This window comes from Haliotis rubra, unplaced genomic scaffold, assembly GCF_003918875.1.
Source record: "Haliotis rubra isolate DU_JTF1 unplaced genomic scaffold, ASM391887v1 Scf97, whole genome shotgun sequence".
Taxonomy (NCBI): Eukaryota; Metazoa; Mollusca; class Gastropoda; order Lepetellida; family Haliotidae; genus Haliotis; species Haliotis rubra.
Window position 1 is genome coordinate 142,361 of NW_025767712.1, and position 27,690 is coordinate 170,050.

Consider the following 27,690-nt stretch of genomic DNA (forward strand, 5'->3'; position numbering starts at 1 on the left):
AAAAGAAGATTGTGTAACAATTGAGAAGAACACACGTGGACAATCCAACAATATCATGTGGAGCTCAGCAAGGGAAGGGCGATTAACCTCTTCCAATTTTGGCCTTGTCTGTAAACTGAAAACATCAACATGCCTTGATAATGCTGTAAAGACCATTTTTGCATATTCACCATTTGATAATGATGCTCTGAGATGGGGACGTACTCATGAGTCGGCTGCAAGGAGAAAATAAGCAAATCTGATGAAGAAACATGACGTGAATGCAAAGGTTGTTACATGTGGTTTCATGGTGCATCAGGACTATCCTCATCTTGGATCCAGTCCTGATGGTGTTTTTCACATTGGAAATGAAACTGGACTTCTTGAAATTAAGTGTCCTTACAAGTGGCGGCTTTCCACAGTACACCAGGCAGCGGAAGATCCTCAATTCTGTTCTTCGCTCAAGGAAGGAGAAATTAAATTGAAAGTTGGCCACACATACTATTACCAAATACAAGGACAAATGGCTCTATCCCAAATGAACTGGTGTGATTTTTTCATATGGACTCTGAAGGATTGTCATGTGGAAAGAATACACTTTGATTCAAGATTCTGGGAGGGCTGCCTCTCTCTACTGAATGACTTTTATATTAAAGCCATTCTGCCAGAGCTTTTCACAACTCGTGTGAAACGAGGAAAGCGTTTGCATCCTGTGTAAGGACATGAACGACTTTAAATGTACACATACACTATGTCCATTATATCATGTTAAAACCAGAGTACTGTGGTTGGTTTAGATTCTTTCCTTAGAACTACATGTATAGTGACTATTCACTTCAAACATTTTCATTCAAGCTTGACAAAATGTATGAATTGATAACACATACTATTGAAAGTTTCGTTCACTGAGTGGTTATATGTAAATTTTACTACTTATGTGAATTTTAGTTCTTAAGCTATTTCACATTTCAATAATAATGTAAACATTTTCCTGTCTGTTCCCCCAGGTCTTTGTTTGTGAAATACTTCATGATATCATTACTTGCAATGTCACTCAGTGAAATGATTACCATTACAAATGTTGAAGTAAGGGCTTTATGACATTAAAACGTATCTGTTATAAGTGAGTCTGTGTTTCATTTCTATTACCAACTGTTAATTTTAGTTATTGACAGTTGTAGAATTCAACTGTTCAATCCCTGGCTTGGAAAGCCAATCAATTAAGGGTTGTTACTTCAGTGTACATGCTCTTTCCCAGATGCTGGCACTGAAAGTGATGAAGAAATAACTTGTTTCCTAAGTAAGCTTAATGTGTCTTAGGTCAGTGTGTGAGTGAGTTATATATGTATGTTCAAGTGTCTCAGTGACTGACTGAGCTATTATTACTATTATTAATTAGATGGAAGTCCGACCTGATAAAAGCAGAAAGGCACACACAAGACCTATGGGTGCATGAAATGTTTACAACAGAAAAGTTATGTCCTAATACAGTAAGTAAGTGAGGGAAGGGTGCAATGCTAAAAAGCAGCCCATAATTCATCGGTATAAGCCAGAGCTCTCAATTTTCACATAGTACCAGGTGTGTCCTGTCGTAAATGTCAAATCAGAGATAACTGAAATGCTGTTGAAAAATGTAAAAGTCAGTTTTATTTACACCAATACATGAATCACATAGTATGAATCAATAGTTTAACCAGGAGACATTGGTAAGAATAACATGAACCGGACTAGTTACATAATCATGATTATAGATGCAAACTAATATTCCAGTGTTTAAATTAGAATTCCTTTGGACCACATCAAGTCCTTAGATATATTACATAAATACCAAAGCACAAATATATCAGTATAATAATACATATTCTGAACATCAATGTTATGGTCTGAATCAGACAGCTGATGGTTGAGTTTGGGTGATATACCTTAATAATAATAATAATAATAATAACTCATTTACATAGCACCTAGTATCCATCTCACTAGTTGCTCACTGGACGCTGTAATGTGAATCTGCTTATTACATTGCCCCAGATAACCCAAGCTGCCTGTGAGGCACTAGAAGTTTAATAGTCACATGACTTATCTCACCACCGGGTACCCATTTATTGCTGGGTTAACAGAGGCAATTTTGAACAAACTCACTTCCATAAGGTGAGACCACATGTGCCACAGGTGCTTCTTTGTGGGGAAGGACTAATGTCATAGAAACTCTCAGGACTCAACTTCCAAACACCATCATCCATCCAAGGACTCTGCACTTAACGTTGATTAACTTCAACTGATTTGTGACCTCAGTTATATACACAGGACCACACTACCTTGCACTGGATTTGGAAATACAAAGCACACAGCTCAACAGTGCAAGTTTATCAGTATTATTACTTCTTGCCAACAAGTGGAGGCTGAAGGTTTGTCAAGTGAACACACACTTTCCAAATTTTTGTGACTTTCTTTGCCAAAGTAATTGGAATGACCCCCTGTACAATCCTGAAATTCTTCACACGTTTAATTGCCATTTCAACGTAAATTCTTAAATTTGCAATGCGTCTTGTTTCTTCCACTTCTCTTCGTAAAAACCTTTTTGTCTTAAAAGGTGGGATGTGTAATTTCACTCCTAAGGGAGTAGTCAGATCAGAAATGGGAAATCCTTTATCAGCCATTATGGAATCCCCAGGTTCACACAGATGCAGCAAACCACACAATTTGGTAATCTGTTTATCACTGGTACTGCCACACCAAAGGTCAGATACAAACGTTATTACCCCAGCTGGACTAATACCAATCAACGATTTGTAAGTCATATGCGACTTATAATTGGAGTATAGGAGGGTCCCATTTGTCAGGGACTGTGGTGTTTCGGTAAATATTTCTGTACAGTCAATGATAACTCGGGTATCAGGGTATTTTCTAAATTTCTTTGGCATTGTTTTCTTAATGACAGTTTTTGACGGCCATACTGTCAAAGAAGACAGTTTTATACTTAAATAGTCTATCCACTTGTCAAAAATGATACTACATGTTGATTTTGAAACGCAAAATCTATCTGCCAAATCCTCCAGTAATAGTCCCAGTCTAAGCCTCATGAGAACTAAGAAAAACTCATCCACTAATCTTAAGTTGCGTGGACGACCTAATTCCGATTCACTTGAATACTTACTTCTAGTTGTATGCTCTATGGCATCATCCATCTCATCAAATAAGGCTTTAAACACTCCTTGGTTAGGGATTCCTGTGTAAAATGAGAATTTTTCACTGCAGGAGACATCTTCATATGTTAGCACAGGCTTGTTACACTGAATTTCCACATTAACCATTTTTGGCTTTGATATCGGAATTTCGATAGCATCATTCAATGTTTGTGTTGAAACAGTCATATAGAAACTATCCAAGATATCTGTCTGAGTGGATGCATCAATACCTACAGGATGAAAATCAGTCTGGTCACACTTGTTTACAAGCAGACTTGTGATATTATCTTCAATCTGTCCACAATAGTCATGCATGACGACTGAAGCTTCCACCCTTGATCCCGAGGACTTCAAATTAATCTGCTGATGGTCTGACACAGAATGCTCATTCCCGTTTCCACAGTCACCTGTTGGTTTGGCTGCCTCCCTTGGTATGGTACTCTCATCAGAGCCGTGTTCAAACTGAAAATTTCATAAATAAAAAGTTCATAATGACTGAGCCACACATCCTTACGAATGGTGTCCATTCTCATGACTAGCAAAAAAATTGGGAAAGTGTTCCGCATGTACCCCACTTTTGTACCTAGTACATATTTGCTCCAGGAGTCCTTCCACGGTGTATTATTCCAACACTGAAATAAGTTCACTGACTGTTTTTATACCTGTTCTAGTTTACTGAATTTATATTTAGGGTGAGGTATGCCTGTTAGTTTGTAATTTTGGTTTTTCATGGGGGTGGGGGGTACGGGCGGAACTCTTTCCGAAAATTGTGATGAATCTCCTTTCAGATCAGTCATGATCATTGCCAAATACATGTAGTTATATTCTCTGTCCGAAGGTTGACACTAAACATTATATAAAAAAATATAGAGAAATGAATGTTTCTCAAGTGTCCGAAAACACGAAAATTGAGAACGTGTGTGTAATGTTTATGTTGACTTTACCTGGTATGTGTTGAACGTCTTTCTCCCGAAAATGGATGGTATTAAGTTCCGTCTGAAATGTCCATCCCTGAAGTGCTCAGAACAAAGACGTTGGGTGGTCTTGTGTTTGTAATTTTTTTTTTCACCAATTTGAGCCGCCGAATCCAAGCTTTCTTCAATAATTCATTTGCTGGAAATCTATGTAGTGTCACTACCCGTCCTTCTATCTCCTTTCCTCCATAGTTGGAGCAGACGGTGCAGTAATGTCGCTGTTTCGTGTTCGTTCCGTTCATTTTCAAAAAAACATCTCCGGAAGTGAACGTCAAGCGCCGTTCTATCTCTTCTTGCGAAAGAGTTCTCAAGGGGGTATAATAAAGCAGGGGGGAGATAAGAACTTATTGGAAAGGTCTATAGATTTATAATGATTAAAAGTAAATTATAAACACCTGTCAACAAAGGACAAAACAGTTTAACTATAGAAGACGATACAATATATAAACAGGCTGAAGATCGCCAATAACTGAAGATAGAAATACTAGCGACCATGGGGACATAACGAGCTACCTGCATGGACCCTAGCTGGATTTACACCTTCCCTTCAGCCGCTGGCGATCGTAGGGAAATTAAGCCTTCACTTAAAAGAACAAATATACTTCGATTAAAACACTGATAGATACAAACATACCTTGAGCGACATGGACTTTCATACCCTCTCTGTCGTTTCAGTGATAGAAAATATTATGTTATCTATGTTATGGGGTACATTCTTGTACTATGGTCTTTGCAAGTAATGTTAAGAAAATATGAGTATGAAAGTTGTCCATGGCATAACAAATGGATAGTATTCCCAAAATCAATAAAATTATGAGTTTTTTATCACCAGCCCAAATGAGAGTAACACATAAACATGTTACATCTCCTGTATGACATAATGTATAGCAGCGCCAGACAACGTCTTTGGACACCAAGACCGTGCAAAATAGGGTTCTACCCACTACTCAAATACCAATTCAAACACTCCAAAGAAACATGCACACTGACAATACCTTATTGAGTCAGTTATGTGAAGATAACGAAAGCAGAAACCTATTAAGGTCTAACGTAGACTGACTGACTGACTGAGTTTAGTTTTACGCCGCTTTTAGCAATATTCCAGCAATATCACGGCGGGGGGACACCAGAAATGGGCTTAACACATTGTGCCCATGTGGGGAATCGAACCCGGGTCTTCGGCGTGACGAGCCAACGCTTTAACCACTAGGCTACCCCACCGCCCCTCTAACGTAGAAGCGGATGAGTATTGCTTTTTCAGCCTTCAGTAAGACGACTCTATTGTTAAAGCATTTTAACGGTTGGAAGTCAAAGTAGCAGGAAAACGACAGTAAAAGAGAAACAACAATAACAGGGAAATAACAGTTATATTTTCATAACCTATCATCAAACAAACATCATCCGCTGGATGTGGTTGAACGAAGCACTGATCGTGACAGCAATTTGGATCCACATACATATTACGTAACAAAATACTGTTTTTAGTGCAGTCGGGTAGGTTTTCCGATCGAAGTGCAGGTCCTAGCATAATTCCATATCAGCTACGGCTCCAAGTGAGTGAGTGAGTTTAGGTTTACTCCACTTTTTTGCAATATTCCAGCAATATTCACGGCGGAAAAGGGCCTCACACATTGTACCCAAGTGGGGAAACGAACCCGAGTCTTCGGCGTGATGAGCTAACGTTTTAGCCACTAGGCTACCCCATCGCCCCTAGGGCTCCAAGGCAGAATGTAGTAAAAGTACCAGTAGTAGAGATAATAGTAGTAGTAGCAGCAGTAGTAGTAGTGCAGGAAGAAAGCGAAAAGTTATGTAAACCCGATCCTAATATGCCATTAACTTTGATACCAAATTACCTAGAACCATGGAACTTATTCGTGCAAGGTTCATGAGCAATATTAGTGTGTTCTCTTTTGGATGCATTTTACAACCGTTAAGTATTTATGTATTTTATGACTTTTCCACGAACATTAATATATTGTGAACCGACTCTCATTAATCCATAATGACATAATCCGTGCTGGAAGAGCCAATGTATTATTCGGTTCTCTGTGTAGCAAAGAGATCGATAATAGATATGCACTTTAATAGTCAGGTCGCGTTAATCCCGAGCAGTGCCGAGCAGTGAAACGTTCGGTCCAGTACACCACACTGCAGTAGAGTTATTTCCCTTTCACTTGACTGATAGAGACAAAAGAACGTATACATGTATCAACTGACTTTATTACACATAACAACTTGGATATTTAAATAATAAAACATCAAATTTCATTGCACAAAAGAAATTCACACTGATGTAAAGGAATCACCAAGAAGAGTTTGTTTTGAAAGTGCCTTGAAAGAGGTACGCAGGTTGACAACGGTTTCCAAGTTTTTGTCATATGACGACCACGTGACGCATCTATCTATCAAACGATCTCAGCCAATCAGAAATCATCTACGATGTCATCCATGCCTTGGTGTTAAAGCTATATCGAACATACATTTCTGGATTGAAGTCACTTTCAAAACACCTGGGACGTACATGGTGAATGCTTTATCCTTCAAGTACAAGTAACGCTTGGAAACCCATACAGTTGTTTATAGCTATATTTTTATCTTAATTCCCTCATGTGTCATGTAGAGGTAAATACACGTGTGTACAACGAAGACTGACATATCTCCCGAAGGAACTGTGCGTGAGTGTTGTAGATTGTCGATGGTAATAACGGTAAGGAATTAGAACCTTCGATTAGTTATTGCACACATTTTACAACACTGAAGTGTGTGTGTGTGTGTTTTCCTCTACATAACAGCATCTACACCACAGAGACATTGAGTAGCTAATTAATCATAACACATTTTGATTTTTCAGAAATCAGACAATGCTGATCGGAACAGATATGCTCATATTTGGAACACTGACTTTAAACATTGTTGCGTCGGCGACTACGATATGTACAGATCCCAGCAAATTTCCTTTTGTAAAATACAATTTGAGGCTACCAGGTTTCAGCTACGTTTCCATGTCTACAGAGGGACTTTTCAAATGTGTTGCGAATTGTCTGAAGAGAAAGTGGTGCAGATCCTTCAATTATGACCTCACACGTGGAGACTGTGAATTAAATTTCGCCTCATTGTCACTCGGAAGTATCAACGACACTCATCTGGAGCGAGCGAGTGGGTTTGTCTTCTCGGAAATCACACACTGGCCACAGGTACATGTACCCCTTTTCTCAACCTATGTTCAAGACCGTATGGCAGGTCGTTTTCACATTTTTTAAGCAATATATCTTCAGTTGTTTTAAAGAGTGAGTGAGTGAGTTTAGTTTTACACCGCACTCAGCAATATTCCACCTATATGGCGGCGGTATGTAAATAAGCGAGTCTGGACCAGACAATCCAGTGAGCAACAGCATGAGCATCGATCAGCGCAAGTGGGAACCGATGACATGTGTCAACCAAGCCAGCGAGTCTGACCACCCGATCCCGTTTCGATAAGCATGGGTTGCTGAAGGTTAATTCTAACCCGGACCTTCACGGTTGTGTTTTAAAGATATCTGTATTCTATTTAAAATTATCAACACTGTTTTAAAGATATCGGTATTTAATTGAGGACATATTAATTAATTTTTGGTATCCAAATAGAATTACAATGTACTGATATCACAAAATGTTACGGAGATATGTCATGATATCATGATAAATGCGTTTTATCAATAAAACAAGTGTAAATAGTGTAAATGCTTGCATTAGGAATTGATTGAAGCTATTTCAATTCAGTTAGAGATATTCTTTATGCGATTATAGATATCTTCAATTCTTGCTATTACTGATATCTAAAATGAAGTTAAATAAAAAAATTAATGCTTTTGAAGATATCTTTAAATCAGTTATTGATGTCTATAATACAAGTAAAAGGAAAGAATGGCAATTATACTGCAAAAGGAAATTTAATACTCTACATATCTATGTTATAGCCGTATCTAGATCCAGTGCAGCGCTCACGCCATTCTCGCACAACGTTGACTTTTCAGATCTTATGAAAATGTGCATCCAAGGGATTAAGTGTCCTGTGCACTGTGTTGTGAATTGATAAATCTGCTTGACCCTATGAACACATCTTTTTGTAGTGATATGTATGATATCCTCTCTACAAGGAAAAGCTGTACATTATGACATAAAAGCCGATAATGACCTTATACATTCAGTGTGATCCGCCCAAAGTGCAAGCGTTCGAAACGGGAGGCGGGAGTGAGTATTTTGGGTACCGGTAATGAAGAACATCCACATAAACGGACTAGAAAACTTATGTAGGTCACGATATGGCTGAAATATTGCCGATGTGACTGTAAATCTTAACTCACTCACTCACTCACTCACTCACTCACTACTTGAATGTGTGATCTTTCTAATATTAGACAACGTTTCTATGATGATTTTCTACTTTAAGTGAACTTTTTAGAAATGTTTCCAGCCGCTTGATTTTAGCGTATTTGAAAGAAATCAAACTGTATTGAAAAAATGTAGAATTTTAAAATCAGAGATCAGTTTTTTACTTTGAGTGTGATATAGGACTGATAGTTTAGTGATTTTCAAAATCACTTTTATTTTGTTCAGCTTATAGTGTAAACTATAAGACATTTTCTCGGCGCGAATACCTGTAAAATTGTTGATGAGGCTATAAGTAATACTCACTCACTCACTCGCTTGACTGTTTTCGACCGATTCGCGCCTCGAGTTGCACATGGTCACCCGCCATTTTCGAAACCGGACGTATTTAGCGTTATGTAGCAGGAAGTACTTAAAGACATCTTGAAATCGTTTTGAATATCTCTACTCTAGATATGATCAATTCAAGATACCTTTAAAACAATTTAAGGTGTCAGTAATTTCTCAATACATTATCTCCATTTAATATATATTTAATTCAATTGAAGATATCAGCAATTCCTTTCAAGATATCAATTATATGCATTATCATATCCTTTATTCATTCGCGATATCATGAATTTTATTGCACATATCTATAAGTATCTCTATTTGAAATATCTTCAATTCAATTCAAGATATCTCTATTTTCATTCAAGGTATCTTTAAAACAATTTAAGATATCAGTATTTCTTAATATATGTGAAAACGGTTTGCCATAAGACCGGCCGAAAGTGGCCTATTGTGTGCCCATACTAGAAACCACTAGTTTCTCCAGCTCAGTGTCGATAGTATTAACCACATAAATACATTTTTGCCTGCGTAAAACAAGAACACAACAAACTTCCATGCGTACAAACCGACTTTCCAGGACGAAACAATTCAAAGAAGTAATCGTGATCGACATCATAAGAAATGTTCGATATCACACATCGTGCATATGGAATGAGCTCTCATTTCCAAACCATTGCAGGTGTTAGACAAGGTTCCAAACATCTGAAATTATCCCATGTCTTTTTTGCAGAAAATGGCTGGTGCGTGTGCGAATCACAACTGTACAACAGAAAGCGAATGCGAAGAGATCGACAAAAGTCATTTCAGGTGTATCGGATATGGTAATACATGTAATATATATACTGGATTCAGGGTCACACCCTAATACATGCCAGAAATCTATTGATCATTTGTCCGAATTGTATTTCGACTAAAATATGTTTCTATGTATGTTAGTATATATTATATGTACTTGATCATGCGTTCAAAACTACGGTAAGACATGTGTCAATTCAGAATCTCCACACACACCTAACAGACAATAGTCGCAGAGATACTGTTTCAAAAAGTATTTAACCATCTTCAAGTACTCACCTTCTAGTTAACGAGGGTTATGTAGCCTTATGGTTTACGTGTTGTTCTGTCCCGCCAAACACTAATGCTGAACACGTTTGTAGCCCAGTCTATGTGTCGCCGTGCGTAATTTAGCAGAACTTTGATATGTAGATATATGGAGTCCTGTATACTGCAAGGTTTTGAATAAATACTATGTACTATACACAAAGAACTTAGTAATATATTCAACATTAAACATTCCAGGGTCATACTTCTCCAGACATGATTTGTATGAAAATCAGTATGTTTGTTTAATGGGCAAGTGTGTGTTTTTTAAATGAGCAATTACCATCATAAAATCAATGTGGATCATTTTGTCGTTTGTTTGAGTCAAAGGATCATACGGGTCAGAAAAAAACATGTTTTTTCCATCGTGGTCACCACGAGAAGTTTTATGTACGTATTGAAAACCTATCATTGCAAAAATACAGGGGGTGCTTAATTCAGTTTTTCATGTATATTATGTTTTGGATATATGCTGGATAATATTTCTCTCTCTCTTTCTCATAGCATCATCATGTGGAAAAGTAAAAGAATGTGACCCATCAAGCCCTGATGGTGAGTACTGGCTTCGCCTGCCGAACTTTGGTCTGTACAGAACCCGGATCTACTGTCACAACATGAACACCAGCAACCCCGTGGAGTACCTGACACTGCCCACTCCTAACTATGGAATTTATCCGAAGTTGTCGAATCCCATCTGCGCAGGTGAAACAGGCCTCACTTTCAGCTGTGTCGGACAAGGAGGGGGGAGGTGTGGTACAACAAGATTAGAGTGAAAATAGAGGTGAGACTTTTGTAATGACCTTTTAAGGACGTCTATAAGTCATTGGGTGCTTCCTGCCCGACACATGCGTGTCAGTTTCAGACTTTGTCAGCTGGCACAAATGTGGTTGCTTGGGTGTCTGATAGTCGGGATAAGTGTGTCTCCTTGATTCTGCACTGTAGGACATGAATGTCTGATTGTGCTCATGGTCTCTGGTATGGTGATCTACCTTCAGTTGTTGGCAATACATAGCCTGTTTTTATATTGTATTGTCTTCTGTAATTAAGCTGTTTTAGAGTTACATACTAGTTTTATATTCATATCTGTGATATTCTACTAGATAATTCACTTTTTCTAAAATTATTACTTGTTTTTAATCACGATATGGCTGAAATATTGTCGATGTGACTTTAAATCTTAACCCATTAATGCCCAATTTTTTTTTCGGAGTAACTTTGTTATGATATATTCAAACATGGTTTGAAATGAACATTATCAAGTCTGATTATAACTAAAAACTATTGTTTTGTCATTTAGCGCAGAGAATTGCCCTGTCCCATTAATGGGACAGTGGGTACGAAATACCGAACACATGTATGAATAAAAGTAGATAAGAACATAAACTTTAATTGAAGTGAACTGAGAGTTGTATGTAAATGACTTGGCATCATTATTAGGACTTGCTATTGAACTAAAGAAACGAACAAAAGTCCTTTTCTGGTAGCATGAAAGAGTTCATATCAATTGCGTCTTGGACAAACCTTACTTTGTACGGGACTGTACAAAGCAACTATCATGGAGACCTACTCTGCATTTGGTGCAGCGACGCATGGTTTTCATTCCACACGATGCACACCTGTGTTGGCAAGCTCTGAACTAAGTGATCAACTCGATCATATCTGACACGATTGACGTGGGACAAGATTGACAAGTGATGTAGTACATCTTAACGACCAGGACTAGCAAGTGAAGATTGAGCTTGAGCTCGTGCTCTACCTGGACTACCTCGCAGCGGATTGCAAGCAGATCCAACGGCTTGTCCCTTCTTGCTGGGATAGCTCTGTAAAGATGCCAAGCTTGTTGAACACCGAAACCAAACAGTAAGCGAATATAGGCCACCACTTTGCAACATTTGATCTCTACGACCAACTCCTCCCATGGTTTGATTGTAGTGACGGATCACAAAGGCTTGTTCAACAGCTACTTGTTTTGACTCAGCTCTCGACCATCTCTTTGCTCTCTGAAGTGGCTGGACACCAAACTTGTTTCAGACAACTTTGACTATGTTGTTGTCATTCCATCTGACAACTGAGGCCTGACTCGATGTCTGTTTGGTCATATGTCCCTCTGGCTGTCTTTATATAAACGGCCATATTCGTCTTGAAGTTCTGCTATCATATCAACCACAACAGATCCACCCATGCCAAGACCTGGGCATTCCGCCTGTCACCCTCTAACACCTTGATAAGGCTCAAACTGTGAGACATATCCCATAGGAAAAACCCAGACCTCTCACGTCCACTGTCCCATTATTGGGACAATATTCAAACGCAGTTTTACATAATAATAATCCATTGCAAAACAATTCTGGCAGAAATATATTCAGTTTATGTCCAAAACATCATTTGTTAATCATTTGTCACATTTAGAAGTAATACAAAACATAATGGCATACTTTCATTTTTATGTGCGGCATATTTCGGTATTATGTCAGTCTCAACTGCTGGTGTATAGTGAAATAACTCAAGACAATTGCTGGACTGAAACTACTTCTCTTTAACCATTAGTCCCATAACTGGGACAGGGGTCACTTGTAAACAATTATAGGTAATGAAGAACAAATGTGTCCCCAAATTGTGATCGTGGGCAATAATGGGTTAACTAACTCACTCACTCACTCAGGTTGCTGGCCCAAGAATGTCTGTGCTAATCTCAGCAGGCCGGCACTAGTATGCCTGCTTTACTGTATCTTAGCCTGTCACAAGTTATTTATTTTTGTAGTCTGCTTGTTGACGCAGCTGTATCTTTTGTATTGAATGCTAGCCGCCCTAATATGTTTGTCTCTGTCTGCTAGCCGACACAAGTATGTACTAGGTTTGACTTCATAATGATGAATTTGTCATATGTGTCTGTGAGATTTAGACAAAGCAATTAAGCGCCAGAAGCTTAAATGCAGTTCACAATCTCGGTACCAGCCTGAGGACATTTTAAGTTAACACTGTGGTTATGGCTCGTTGTAAATACTTGCTTCTGACATGTAAACACAAGTAACTCACAAACGGTTCGAATGTCAGTGTAATGTAAATCTTAAGAACACACAACACGACAGCATTTTATTATTACAGAACATGGAGGTTGAGCGAAACGACGTAACTTTTGCCAACTTGACCAACTACAAGATACACTATGCAGAGGCCATAGACTGCTATTCACGCCATGAGAATGGCGTTGTCAGCTCGTGTGGAACCAGGGGTGAATTTACCGTGAATCTCACAGGGACAGGATGGGCAGTAAGAGCTGACGTGAGCACTCACATATTGATTTTCCAAATACACATAAGTAAGATATGCCATATGCAGAACGACGATATGCATGTGCACACGATCATCTTGCTTCAATAAGCACTAAATGTGTCCAAACTCGATAAACCAAATGTTAGAAATGCATTTGCAAGAGAATCATACAGGTCAATAAAATACTAATCCAATTCTCCTTTACCAGATATTCGACCCTTGGGAATCGTCCCATCTCCTAAAACCATCCCATCCCATCCCATCCCACCATGATACGATACTATGGTCAGGCTCCCTGAATTGCTTCATTGCATATCGTCTTAAATGAGTAGATCAATGTTCATGATTGGATTGTCTGGAACATACTCGATTATTTACAGACAGTCGTCAAATATCTGTAATATTGCTGGCAGTGACGTTAAGCCACAAACCGTTGCATGTAAATTTCGAAATGTCGAGAACCCGTGAAGGTCCGGGTTAGAATGAACCTTCAGTAACTCATGCTTGTCGTAAGAGGCGACTAACGGGATCGGGTGGTCAGGCTCGCTGGCTTGGTTGACACATGTCATCGGTTCCCAATTGGGCAGATCGATGTTCATGCTGTTGATCACTGGATGATTGTCTGGTCCAGACTCGATTATTTACAGACCGCCGCCATATAGGTTGACTATTGCTGAGTGCGGCGTAAAACTAAACTCACTCGAAATGTCCAGTCATGTCAGTCGCCTTGTTGCTCATCGAATTGTATACACGATTATTCGGTCAAGATGTTAATGTTACAGAAATTTCATTATGTCCTGTTTATTTTGTTACACAGCAATCATGGACAGTTGTTGGCTGGCGAGCTGTTATAGAATCCATTGTTCGGAGTGGGACTGGATCCGTCGTTCATTTGAAGTGTGGTGGACGGCGCGGACATTGTCATCCCACAGACGCCTTAACCCTGACAGTTCTGCAGACTGAAGGTAAGCAAGCAACAGGTTGGTGCCACCTGGACCCAAGAAAGGGCACATGTACATGTATTCCCAATGAACACATCGTATAGCGAAGGCTGCAAATATACTGAGTCAAAAAAGAAACTTCACATTCTTTCTTCAGGGCACTATAAAAGAACAAGAGATGGTAAGATGGTTAAATTGTTATTATTTCATTGCTGAGATCTGTGTGATGTACTCGATACACTGACAGTGCCATAATCAGTTCCATTAGGCTACACCGCCGTTCCAAAACATGGGTATACAGACTGTTAAGTCACAAGAATAAAAATGCGAAATTTCTCAGTTCAATATCGTGTATGGCCGCCCCGCGCATTCACCACTGCCAAACACCGTCTCCTCATCGACTGCCTGATGCTTGTGAACACGTGGTTGGGGATTCTGCGCCATTGCTCTTGCAAGGCAGCGCCAAGTTCCTGCAAATTCTGAGGTTGGTTCCTAAGACCACGAAGCCTTCTCCAAAGTATATCCCAAACGTGCTCTATTGGATTACGGTCAGGGGACCTCGATGGCCAGTCCATCACGTTGATTCCAGCGTTTTGAAGGAAATTTCGTGTCAACATCGCGGTATGCGGCCGAGCATTATCATGCTGGAACTGTAGACCTGGGCCATGAGCCGCCATGAAAGGAACGAGTTCAGGGGTGAGCACCTGGTCGCGGTAAGCAGCAGCTGTGAGGTTTCCACGGATGACCAGAAGTCGGGAACGGTTGTTCCCACAAAAAGCACCCCACACCATGCAACTTCCGCCCCCGAATCTGTCGACTTCCTGTACACAACATTGGGCATACCGTCCACGACGTCGTCTCCAGACTCTATGCCTGCCGTCCGCGAATCTGAGGGTAAACCTTGATTCATCGCTAAAGACGACTGGATTCCAGTCTCTCTTGGTCCATCGGAGGTGACGTTGGGCCCACAGCAGACGTTGACGTTGATGAAACGGCGTCAATATTGGCCCACGATATGGACGTCGAGAATAGAGATTGGCAGCCCGCAACCGATTTCGAATGGTCTGTGAGGACAGTCGACTTCTAAACATCTCAGCCCTGGTTCGTGACGATTTGACGGTCTTCTGCTCGTGACGTCACACGTGGACGACCCGACCTTGGGCGATCAGAAGTGGTGCCAGTTTGTTGTAGACGACCTCGCAAGTCATACACAGTACGACGGCTGCATCCCATTGCATTTGCGACGTTAATAACTGATCTTCCCGCTTGCAACATGCCAACGGCACGTTCACGTTGCACATTTGACAATCGTGGCATTTCAAGTACCGTTAGAACTGTGGTTTAAAAGTGTTTTTTTTAATTCTTGAGGCCAATGCAAACACGTGCATATGAAGAAAAGTTCGATGCAAAGATCACGTGATCGACTGCACGTGCAAAACCTGATTTGGCACTAACGTCATTTGCACGACGAATGGATGGGTTTGAGTGGGTTTTGCTAACGTTTTTTCTAGAGTCGAAAGATAGGGATCCCATTTCGGATACATAGATGTATCATGAGAGAAAAATTATTCATTATTTTTCAAATTTCATTTTGTGAAGTTTCTTTTTTGACTCAGTATATGTAGTTGATAAGATGCCCCTGTTGTACAACACGTTTATCTCTTATATTAGGAGTGAGTGAGTTAATGCTCGGTAATATTTCAGCCATATCGTGACGAGAACATTTAATTGTTATGCATACTCATTTATGGTAAATTATAAAAACATGTCATCGACTAGAATATCACAATATCAAGAAATAAAACTAGCATATATCTCTAAAATAGGATTTCAGATTAGGACAATACAATATTAAAAAGGCTGAGGATCGCCAACAACTGAAGGTAGACCACCACTCTAGGGACTCTTATATTGGGAACTATAGTGGTCCGATCGTCTCATTGAATTCTTAATGGTTATGATGGTTTGAATTACCATGCTCGTTGGTTCATCATAATGGTAACTCGTCTAAGACTTGCAGCACTTCCGGTTTTCCTCCCACTTAAAGCTGACATGCCCTGATGTAACTCAAATAATGTTCAAAGTAACTTAAATCAAAACTCTGATTGTAATAATTTACCATACTGAATTAAACAATATCGCAACATACAGTATTTTTCATAGTACCAATATGCTACCATTGACCAAAGGAAAGGGACTCAATGCCCTGCAATATCCCTCAATGACATACCAGCATTCCACATTCCAATAACTTGCCATCTTTGAGCAGCACTTGTCAGTAGAAGAGGAGTCATATTTGCTTATCTACAACGAAACCAAATGGTTTTCCATGTTATCGAGCAGTAACAATAGTTTACTTTGATAAACTTTGATATTTGCTTAATGACGGGTACACGCATTGCAGGTGCTGCTCTTAATTGATCGTAGTTTGTGCATATCTAAAAATCAATGTATGACATAATTATGCCCGAGGGTTCAAAACAATCCTATAATTAAACATATGTATGACCTGAATATGCATGACAACACGGAGTTACAATTTAGAAGTGTTGCGTTACTTTTACCACGTGTATGGTATGGTTGAATCGGTTCATGCTAACCATTGTATATTGCATGGTTTCTCTTTAAATATCAGTACACACGTTCACGTTTCTCATTAATTGACTTGATAGATGTGATTCAGGAGAACAAATCCCTTGAGACATCGTGTTACAAGAAACAATGGGACTGAGAAAGTTTGAATGATATCATGATACCGACATTTAGTCGCTTTAGAATCGACGTCTTGGTCTTCCACTAGACTGGCAATAGGTCCAAATGCATTTTGCAAAACGTTTCGAGAAAATACTCCTTTGAACCTACGTAGGTGCAACTGGAAGGGAAAATACAGTTTTAAAGGCATTAAAAATATTCTTTGAAGATTTTGTTTCAAATATAGTGGTAAGTTATTATGAGATAACATTTTTTAGACAAATGTTGCCCACCGAATACTCAGTTCCATAGGATACATTCGTATGATAAAGTATCTCAGTCGTGTTACAAATAGTCATTTGGATTTTGAAATGGAAGGCCCGTCAAAGATTCTTATGTTATTGAAAAAACACATGAGAACTACCCAAATCTAAACCAGTAAACTGTTTACAGTTATCAATGCACACGTCCAAAGACATTGAAGAAGGATCCACACGTGTGCTTGATTTTATCTTAAGAACAGCTCATTGGAACGAATGTTACTATTTAGCTGCACAAACAGCATGAACGTCAGTTTTAGTATGTGGCCCTCACTATATGAAGGTTGACGCTACGATCAATTCACTCAAAGGCAGTTTTATCTCCATGGATTGTATCTGGATAGATGTTTACACAAATATTCGTTAAACCTGTCTCTTTACACCAACAACCATTACAAGCAGTATCGAGGGGAAATATTTTCAGATCGAGAGATGAGAACATGTTTGCTCAAACTGCTGCTAAGCAACCACCTTGATAATGTTATATGCTGCAATAAACGTATTTTCTTGACAAATATAGCAAAGAAAGCAATGCATTCTATATTATGAAAATAATGATACATGTTATACGTATTCAGTTATATAGATGGAAGGTAGGTTGAACCAAAGATGACTAGATTGCATGTAAGAATAGTAATGACTCATAACACGTTTTTATTTATAGAAATGTAGCCTGTCACTGCAGATAAATCGATCTTTTTCAAGGTACTCATGAGTTCAAAACAACGAGGTTTCTATAGATGTTGAATGAATAATACAAATGTGACAGTTAAGTCCTCTTCCTTGCAGCTATTGAAGAATCGTCAGCCACAGAAGTGAAATGCTATTAGCGAGGAAGACAATGATTGTACTGTGAATCTAATCCATGCCTGTGTGGCTCAGACTACTTTTCCCATTATTGAGTGAATAAAATGACAGACAACGTTTGCATATTACATGTACAAATACTCACATGAGTGCAATAGTTATTTATTAGATATGCACATATCTCTGAAACGTTTCTTTGTTGTAGTGTACACGTCCGACAGGTAAAAAGTGTATGAAACCTTTTGGCGCTTCGCATAAGGTTTTACACGTGTCGGTTATATTTAATATAATGTCTTTCCATGTGTTTCTATCGTGTAATATGAAAAAGTGTTATTGATTTGTATGTATTGTTGCTGTAACATCGGGTATGAAATATTCTAAGTAGACAAGGAATGTTTAAATGATTTTTCAAGAGTAGATTGTGTTAACCATTTTGTAAAATACCATCATGCAAAATTTTACGAGGCATTACACTCTTGAATTTTACGAATCATCATTTACACAGTTGACAGTTGTTATATGCACTTTGAACCATGTGTAGTACAGCACACATCAAACACATATTTTTCCAGCAGTGACTGAAGCAGAAATTAAATAACATTCAGAAAATAACCATTTACGGTGGAAAAGTGTTTACGAAGCTGTTTCAAATTAGTGTAATGTGAGTTATGAGCTCTCTCTTAATTAAAGGTAGTGTAATCTTGCCTAATCTTTCTTTGTTACCTTTTATGTGATAATATGCAACTATGGTTCAACTGTTATGATTCGTAATTAGGAAAATAATTAATTACTCACCAGGAAGAACAATAAAAACATTCTAGAGCCTAAATCTATTTCACCGGAACAACATGATGACTGGGTAGATAAGTGACTAAGAATACGAATATGTAACAGCCTGATGAAACTATATAACCTGTCTTCGTATTGCATTATACAAGATGTCCCCCTAAATGGTTAAATACTCATCAGGGTCCCAGTTGAACGTTCACTTGCTCCGTTTTTCACCTTTTCTATTAACAGGCTTCAAGTTTGGTTGTTACCTGCTGTCATTAAGGGTTTTTATTTAACCATCTAACATTAATGTGCTTGTTGCAAGATTTACATCCACAACTGTCGGGGTTTGTTCATCTGCAGGACATTTTCCCCCATTCCATCTTGTGCTCTGCAGCATGTATTTGGTTACATGAAACAGCATTAGACGCCAGGGTCTGTATATGATAGGACACATTAAAGCGTGATTATGTTCGATCTGGTTTTCCAGACTTTGTAACAAGCATAAGTGTCGAAGGCACATGTACATGTTCTAGTCCGTAAGAAAAATCCATTATAATCATCTTAGCCGCAGTTCATGTGAATAATTGCATGATCAGATATTATAAAACGTCTGCCAATGGGAGGATTCCAGAGTAAAGTAATATCAAGGAATGGTTTGTTGTGTTTATTGTGAAAATTATAGCAGAATTGCGGTAGAAAACACCAGAATTTTATGACCTGTCATCATCCCCTTGGGAATCTCAGATGCCATATGTACTGGAAACACTCTTACAGCATGACAACTCTGTAGTGCAAGATTGATACAGGGTTTTTTTGCCCATCTTCTACGGTCATCTTGCTCACCAGACATAAGGCAGACAGAACACCTGTGACACTTGTGGATCAATGGATCACGACGCATCCTCATCGACCACAGAACCGTCAACCGATTGAAGCCAAACTCAAGGATGAATCACCGCGGATTCACAAAGACGTTTTCGGGTGACTAACGACAATGTTGAAACGAGTCCTACATTTCTTGGTTGTCATTATCTTTATGAATATCTGGCATCTGTGAAGCACAACGTTTTTTCCTCTGCTCGGCTAATTATTGTCAAATTACGACCCCGTGTTCCTCGAGACGTCATGTGTAAGTCACCCGTTGTGAAACGCATGACTGACATGAAGCATGTAATATCGCCAATGATTCCTGCATCCAGAATATCCAGAAACCAGTTCATGTTCATTCTTGTAACAAGAACAGACCTTTGTTGAGATAACTATCTTTCAACTTCAAGCTCGTGGCACTCGCCAGATGAAAAAAGGAAATATCGTCAACTGGAGGAGGCACTGGATATGTATAAGAGACAATTTTAAGGGGACAGAAATCTTCTGTACAGTACCTGGATGCAGTGTCGCATCTTACTGGTTATTGATATGTATCATTATTGTGTATACATGTATAATGTTATGAATTTCAGAATGTCATGTTTTAAAGCATTGTTAATTAAATGCAGTATTAAACTATTGTAAAAATTTGTTATCCTTTTAACCTTTTTGACCCTTATAAAGATATAACCTTATATTACTCCTACTTGTCCGGTATTCAACTTTCCAATACAGACTATAGTCGGTACATCAAAGACAAGACGGTAATCCCCTGTCCGGGATTATCTGTCGGCACATCAAACAAACCGGACAGGTGGGACTAACCCCGTCGAACTTACGGGACTACGCCAAGAGATTAACAATCCTAACACCACACCTTGACAACTGCATAAACAATAACGACAACTCAGCTCAGTCAGAGAAACAATAAGACCTAATCCCAACAACAACAAAATGGCATTAAGGTTGAGCCCTGAAGTGCCCTTTTTATAATTTAGTCCTGTCGCTGTGACAACTACCTATATCAGAAAGCTAGTGGAAAACAACTAGCTAGCTAGAAGGCCAAGTGATGTGGTTAACTCCATTTATTATTAAGAAGTAAACGCAATGAGTAATCAATTAAGGAACACAAGTGCCACGAGGGACACATCAAAACACATCTCTGCTTGATGGATCATCTAGGATCTAACTTGATGGAACAACAGACACTACGCAAGTTGCGTGACACTATTCATATGTTGTATAAACTAAGAATTCATAGAGCACGAGAATCAAGTCAGTATAACTGCTCTAAAGCGCTTTGAGACGAAGCATGTCACATGTATGTCCACTGTGTCTTAGAGAAAAGGTGTGTTTTCACATTAGTTATTGACAAGCCTCAGTTTTAATGGCAGCTCCATGACTCTGGCGAAGGATCGATCTCCTTTGGTGGTGTTCCTTGCATGTGGAACACACAGAATGCCTTTTCCAACGGATCTAAGAGACCTCTCGGGCTTGTACTCCTGGAGGAATTCCTGGAAATACACAGGGGCTAGACCTGTCCTTGATTTGAAGGTTAACAACACTTTATAAGTGATTCTGGATGCCACCTCCAATCAATGAAGTTTCTTTAGCACTGGAGAAATATTGCTGTCTTTCTTTGTCTATGTCACAATTCTAGCTGTACAATTCTGAACGCGCTGCAGCTTTGTTATGAATTTCTTTGGTAATCCAAGGAGAAGAGTGATCATTACAGTGATCTACATGGGAGACAACACAGCCCAAATTAGAGATGTTACGGTCTTAAGATTTATAAATCTATTATGTTTGCATTCTTTGTTTACATGGGACTCGGCATTCATAGCTGTGTCAAATACAAATCCCAGATTTCGTGTTTCTTTGCTTGGTTCAATGATGAAACCTCCAATTTCAAAGGCGAGCAGGGCAAGTTGGACATACTGGTGGCTGCTAGAAGACAGTAACATTGACATACTAGAGCTGCTAGCAAACACTAAAATGGACATACCAGGGGATGCTCGCTGTCAGTAAAATGGACATACTGGGGCTGCGAGCTGACAGTAAAATGAAAATATTAGAGGCTGCCAGCTGACAGTAAAATGGAAATACCGAGGCTGCCAGCTGACAGTAAAATGTACATACTAGGGGCTGCAAGCTGACAGTAAAATGGAAATACTAGGGGCGGCTAGCTGACAATAAAATGGAAATACTGGGGGCTGCTTGCTGACACCAAAATAGACATACTGGGGGCTGCTCGGTATCAGTAAAATGGACATACTGGGGCTGCTAGCAGACAGTAAAATGGACATACTGGTGGCTGCTTGCTGACAGTAAAATGGACAGACTATGGGCTGCTAGCTGACAGGAAAATGGACATACTAGCGGCTGCTAGCTGTCAGTAAAAGGAAATACTTGGGGTTGTTTGCTGACACCAAAATCGACATACTAGAGGCTGGTAGCTGACAGTAAAATGGAAATACTGGGAGCTGCTTGCTGACACCAAAATGGACATAAAAGAGGCTGCTTGCTTACAGTAAAATGCACATACTGGGGGCTGCTAGCTGTCAGTAAAATGGAAATACTAGGGGCTGCTAGCTGACAGCACAATGGACATACTAGAGACTGCTTGCTGACAGCACAATGGACATACTAGAGACTGCTTGCTGACAGTAAAATGGCCATACTATGGGCTGCTACCTGTCAGTAAAATGGAAATACTGAGGCTGCGCGCTGACAGTAAAATGGCCATACTGAGGTTGCGAGCGTACAGTAAAATGACCATACTGAGGCTGCGAGCTGACAGTAAAATGGCCATACTATGGGCTGCTACCTGCCAGTAAAATGGAAATACTGAGGCTGCGCGCTGTCAGTAAAATGGACATACTGAGGCTGCGAGCTGACAGTAAAATGGACATACTAGAGACTGCTTGCTGACAGTAAAATGGCCATACGATGGGCTGCTACCTCTCAGTAAAATGGAAATACTGAGGCTGCGCGCTGACAGTAAAATGGCCATACTGAGGCTGCGAGCTTACAGTAAAATGGACATACTGGTGGCTGTGTGCTGACAGTAGAATGGACAGACTAGGGGCTGCTAGCTGACAGTAAAATGGACATACTAGCGGCTGCTAGCTGTCAGTAAAAGGAAATACTTGGGGCTGTTTGCTGACACCAAAATCGACATACTAGAGGCTGGTAGCTGACAGTAAAATGGAAATACTGGGGGCTGCTTGCTGACACCAAAATGGACATAATAGAGGCTGCTAGCTGACAGTAAAATGCACATACTGGGGGCCGCTAGCTGTCAGTAAAATGGACATACGAGGGGCTGCTAGCTGACAGCACAATGGACATACTAGAGACTGCTTGCTGACAGCACAATGGACATACTAGAGACTGCTTGCTGACAGTAAAATGGCCATACTATGGGCTGCAACCTGTCAGTAAAATGGACATACTGAGGCTGCGCGCTGACAGTAAAATGGCCATACTGAGGTTGCGAGCGTACAGTAAAATGACCATACTGAGGCTGCGAGCTAACAGTAAAATGGCCATACTATGGGCTGCAACCTGTCAGTAAAATGGACATACTGAGGCTGCGCGCTGACAGTAAAATGGCCATACTGAGGCTGCGAGCTGACAGTAAAATGGTCATACTATGGGCTGCTACCTGCCAGTAAAATGGACATACTGAGGCTGCGCGCTGTCAGTAAAATAGACATACAGAGGCTGCGAGCTGACAGCAAAATGGACATACTAGAGACTGCTTGCTGACAGTAAAATGGCCATACTATGGGCTGCTACCTGTCAGTAAAATGGAAATACTGAGGCTGCGCGCTGACAGTAAAATAGACATACTGAGGCTGCGAGCTGATAGTAAAATGGACATACTAGGGGCTGCTAGCTGACAGTAAAATTGAAATACTGGGGGCTGCTTGGTGTCAGTAAAACGGAAATACTGGGGCTGCTAGCTGACAGTGAAATGGAAATACTGGGGCTGCTAGCTGTCAGTAAAATGGAAATACTGAGGCTACGAATTGACAGTAAAATGGACATACTAGGGGCTGCGAGCTGACAGTAAAGTTCAAATACTAGGGGCTCCTAGCTGACAGTAAAATGGAAATACTGGGGGCTGCTAGCTGACAGTAAAATGGAAATACTGGGGGCTGCTAGCTGTCAGTAAAATGGAAATACTGAGGCTTCGAGCTGACAGTAAAATGGACATACTAGGGGCTGCTAGCTGACAGCAGACATACTAGAGACTGCTTGCTGACATACTACCCGTCAGTAAAGACTGCTTGCTGACAGTAAAATGGCCATACTGATGGGCAGTAAAATAGACATACCTGCGAGTCAGTAAAATGGCCATAATACCCGCCAGTAAAATGGAAACACTGAGGCTGCGCGCTGACAGTAAAATGGACATACAGAGTCTGCGAGCTGTCAGTAAAATGGACATACTGAGGCTGTGCGCTGACAGTAAAATGGACATACTGAGGCTGCGAGCTGACAGTAAAATAGACATACTGAGGCTGCGAGCTGACAGTAAAATGGAAATACTAGGAGCTGCTAGCTGACAGTAAAATGGAAATACTAGAGGCTGCTAGGTGTCAGTAAAATGGAAATAGTGGAGGCTGCTAGGTGTCAGTAAAATGGAAATACTGGGGGCTGCTAGCTGTCAGTAAAATGGAAATACTGAGGCTGCGAGCTGACAGTAAAATGGACATACTAGGGGCTCCTAGCTGACAGTAAAATGGAATTAATGGGGCCTGCTAGCTGACAGTAAAATGGAAATACTAGGGGCTGCTAGCTGTCAGTAAAATGGAAATACTGAGGCTGCGAGCTGATAGTATAGTAGACATACTGAGGCTGCGAGCTGACAGTAAAATGGACATGCCAGGGCCTGCTAGGTGTCAGTAAAATGGAAATACTGGGGGCTGCTTGGTGTCAGTAAAATGGAAATACTGGGGGCTGCTAGCTGACAGTAAAATGCACATAATGGGGGCCGCTAGCTGTCAGTAAAATGGACATACGAGGGGCTGCAAGCTGACAGCACAATGGCCATACTAGAGACTGCTTGCTGACAGCACAATGGACATACTAGAGACTTCTTGCTGACAGTAAAATGGCCATACTATGGGCTGCTACCTGTCAGTAAAATGGACATACTGAGGCTGCGCGCTGACAGTAAAATGGCCATACTGAGGCTGCGAGCTTACAGTAAAATGGCCATACTGAGGTTGCGAGCTGACAGTAAAATGGACATACTATGGGCTGACACCTGTCAGTAAAATAGACATACTGAGGCTGCGCGCTGTCAGTAAAATGGCCAAACTGAGGCTGCGAGCTGACAGTAAAATGGACATACGGAGGCTGCTAGCTGACAGTAAAATGGACATACTAGGGGCTGGTAGCTGACAATAAAATTGAAATACTGGGGGCTGCTAGGTGTCAGTAAAATGGAAATACTGGGGCTGCTAGCTGTCAGTAAAATGGAAATATTGGGGGCTGCTAGCTGTCAGTAAAATGGAAATACTGAGGCTGTGCGCCGACAGTAAAATGGCCATACTGAGGCTGCGAGCTGACAGTAAAATGGACATACTGAGGCTGCGAGCTGACAGTAAAATGGCCATACTAGGGGCTGCTAGCTGACAGTAAAATTGAAATACTGAGGCTGCTAGGTGTCAGTAAAACGGAAATACTGGGGGCTGCTAGCTGACAGTAAAATGGAAATACTGGGGCTGCTAGCTGTCAGTAAAATGGAAATACTTGGGGCTGCGAGCTGACAGTAAAATAGAAATACTGAGGCTGCTAGCTGACAGTAAAATGGACATACTTGGGGCTGCTAGCTGACAGCACAATGGACATACTAGAGACTGCTTGCTGACAGTAAAATGGCCATACTATGGGCTGCTAGCTGACAGCACAATGGACATACTAGAGACTGCTTGCTGACAGTAAAATGGCCATACTATTGGCTGCTAGCTGCCAGTCAAATGGAAATACTGAGGCTGCGAACTGACAGTAAAATGGACATACTAGGGGCTGCAGAGCTGACAGTAAAATGGGCTCTGGCTGACAGTAAAATACTAGGGGCTGCTAGCTGACAGTAAAATGGAATTAGTAAAATACTGAGGGCTGGGCTGCATAGCTGAGCAGTAAAATGGACATACCAGGGCCTGCTAGGTGTCAGTAAAATGGAAATACTGGGGGCTGCTAGGTGTCAGTAAAATGGAAATACTGGGGGCTGCTAGCTGACAGTAAAATGCACATACTGGGGGCCGCTAGCTGTCAGTAAAATGGACATACGAGGGGCTGCAAGCTGACAGCACAATGGCCATACTAGAGACTGCTTGCTGACAGCACAATGGACATACTAGAGACTTCCTGCTGACAGTAAAATGGCCATACTATGGGCTGCTACCTGTCAGTAAAATGGACATACTGAGGCTGCGCGCTGACAGTAAAATGGCCATACTGAGGTTGCGAGCTGACAGTAAAATGGCCATACTGAGGTTGCGAGCTGACAGTAAAATGGACATACTATGGGCTGACACCTGTCAGTAAAATAGACATACTGAGGCTGCGCGCTGTCAGTAAAATGGCCATACTGAGGCTGCGAGCTGACAGTAAAATGGACATACGGAGGCTGCTAGCTGACAGTAAAATGGACATACTAGGGGCTGCTAGCTGACAATAAAATTGAAATACTGGGGGCTGCTAGGTGTCAGTAAAATGGAAATACTGGGGCTGCTAGCTGTCAGTAAAATGGAAATATTGGGGCTGCTAGCTGACAGTAAAATGGAAATTGTGAGGCTGCGCGCTGACAGTAAAATGGCCATACTGAGGCTGCGAGCTGACAGTAAAATGGACATACTGAGGCTGCGAGCTGACAGTAAAATGGCCATACTAGGGGCTGCTAGCTGACAGCACAATGGACATACTGGAGACTGCTTGCTGACAGTAAAATGGCCATACTATGGGCTGCTAGCTGCCAGTAAAATGGAAATACTGAGGCTGCGAACTGACAGTAAAATGGACATACTAGGGGCTGCGAGCTGACAGTAAAATGGAAATACTAGGGGCTGCTAGCTGACAGTAAAATGGACATACTGAGTCTTCGAGCTGACAGTAAAATGGACATACTAGGGGCTGCTGGCTGACAGCACAATGGACATACTAGAGACTGCTTGCTGACAGTAAAATGGCCATACTATGGGCTGCTACCTGTCAGTAAAATGGAAATACTGAGGCTGCGCGCTGACAGTAAAATGGCCATACTGAGGCTGCGAGCTGACAGTAAAATGGACATACTGAGGCTGCGAGCTGACAGTAAAATGGCCATACCATACCTGCCAGTAAAATGGAAATACTGAGGCTGTGCGCTGACAGTAAAATGGACATACTGAGGGGCTGCGAGCTGTCAGTAAAATAGACATACTGAGGCTGCGAGCTGACAGTAAAATGGACATACAGGGGGCTGCTGGCTGACAGTAAATTGGACATACTAGGGGCTGCGAGCTGACAGTAAAATGGACATACTGAGGCTGCGAGCTGACAGTAAAATGGTCATACTATGGGCTGCTACCTGTCAGTAAAATGGAAATACTGAGGCTGCGCGCTGACAGTAAAATAGACATACTGAGGCTGCGAGCTGATAGTAAAATGGACATACTAGGGGCTGCTAGCTGACAGTAAAATTGAAATACTGGGGGCTGCTTGGTGTCAGTAAAACGGAAATACTGGGGGCTGCTAGCTGACAGTAAAATGGAAATACTGGGGCTGCTAGCTGTCAGTAAAATGGAAATACTGAGGCTGCGAACTGACAGTAAAATGGACATACTAGGGGCTGCGAGCTGACAGTAAAATGGAAATACTAGGGGCTCCTAGCTGACAGTAAAATGGAAATACTGGGGGCTGCTAGCTGACAGTAAAATGGAAATACTGGGGGCTGCTAGCTGTCAGTAAAATGGAAATACTGAGGCTTCGAGCTGACAGTAAAATGGACATACTAGGGGCTGCTAGCTGACAGCACACTAGACATACTAGAGACTGCTTGCTGACAGTAAAATGGCCA

At 40.8% G+C, this 27,690-nt stretch overlaps 1 protein-coding gene and 1 long non-coding RNA gene across 2 annotated transcripts; one reads left to right on the forward strand and one right to left on the reverse strand.

The window, feature by feature from the left end:
- Positions 1-82: 82 nt before the first annotated feature.
- Positions 83-4,797, reverse strand: LOC124265275. The gene is made up of 4 exons (XM_046700065.1): positions 4,776-4,797; positions 4,103-4,263; positions 2,742-3,629; positions 83-115 (listed from the first exon to the last, which is right to left on the reverse strand). Exons 1-4 carry the CDS (start codon positions 4,795-4,797, stop codon positions 83-85), a joined length of 1,104 nt encoding a protein of 367 aa, XP_046556021.1.
- A 1,930-nt stretch (positions 4,798-6,727) lies between these two features.
- Positions 6,728-18,247, forward strand: LOC124265301. The gene is made up of 7 exons (XR_006895403.1): positions 6,728-6,848; positions 6,993-7,335; positions 9,573-9,663; positions 10,448-10,724; positions 13,049-13,225; positions 14,034-14,181; positions 17,958-18,247. It is a non-coding gene; the product is annotated as an uncharacterized LOC124265301 (long non-coding RNA).
- The last annotated feature ends 9,443 nt before the right edge of the window (positions 18,248-27,690 follow it).

Coding starts and splice junctions, on each gene's coding strand:
- LOC124265275 (XM_046700065.1), bottom strand. CDS start 4,797: ATGAAAGTCCATGTCGCTCAAG. Junction 3,630..4,102: donor ACACATACCAGGTAAAGTCA/ACATAAACATTA, acceptor TGAAATTTTCAG/TTTGAACACGGCTCTGATGA. Junction 116..2,741: donor TTGGTATTAGTCCAGCTGGG/GTAATAACGTTT, acceptor TGATGTTTTCAG/TTTACAGACAAGGCCAAAAT.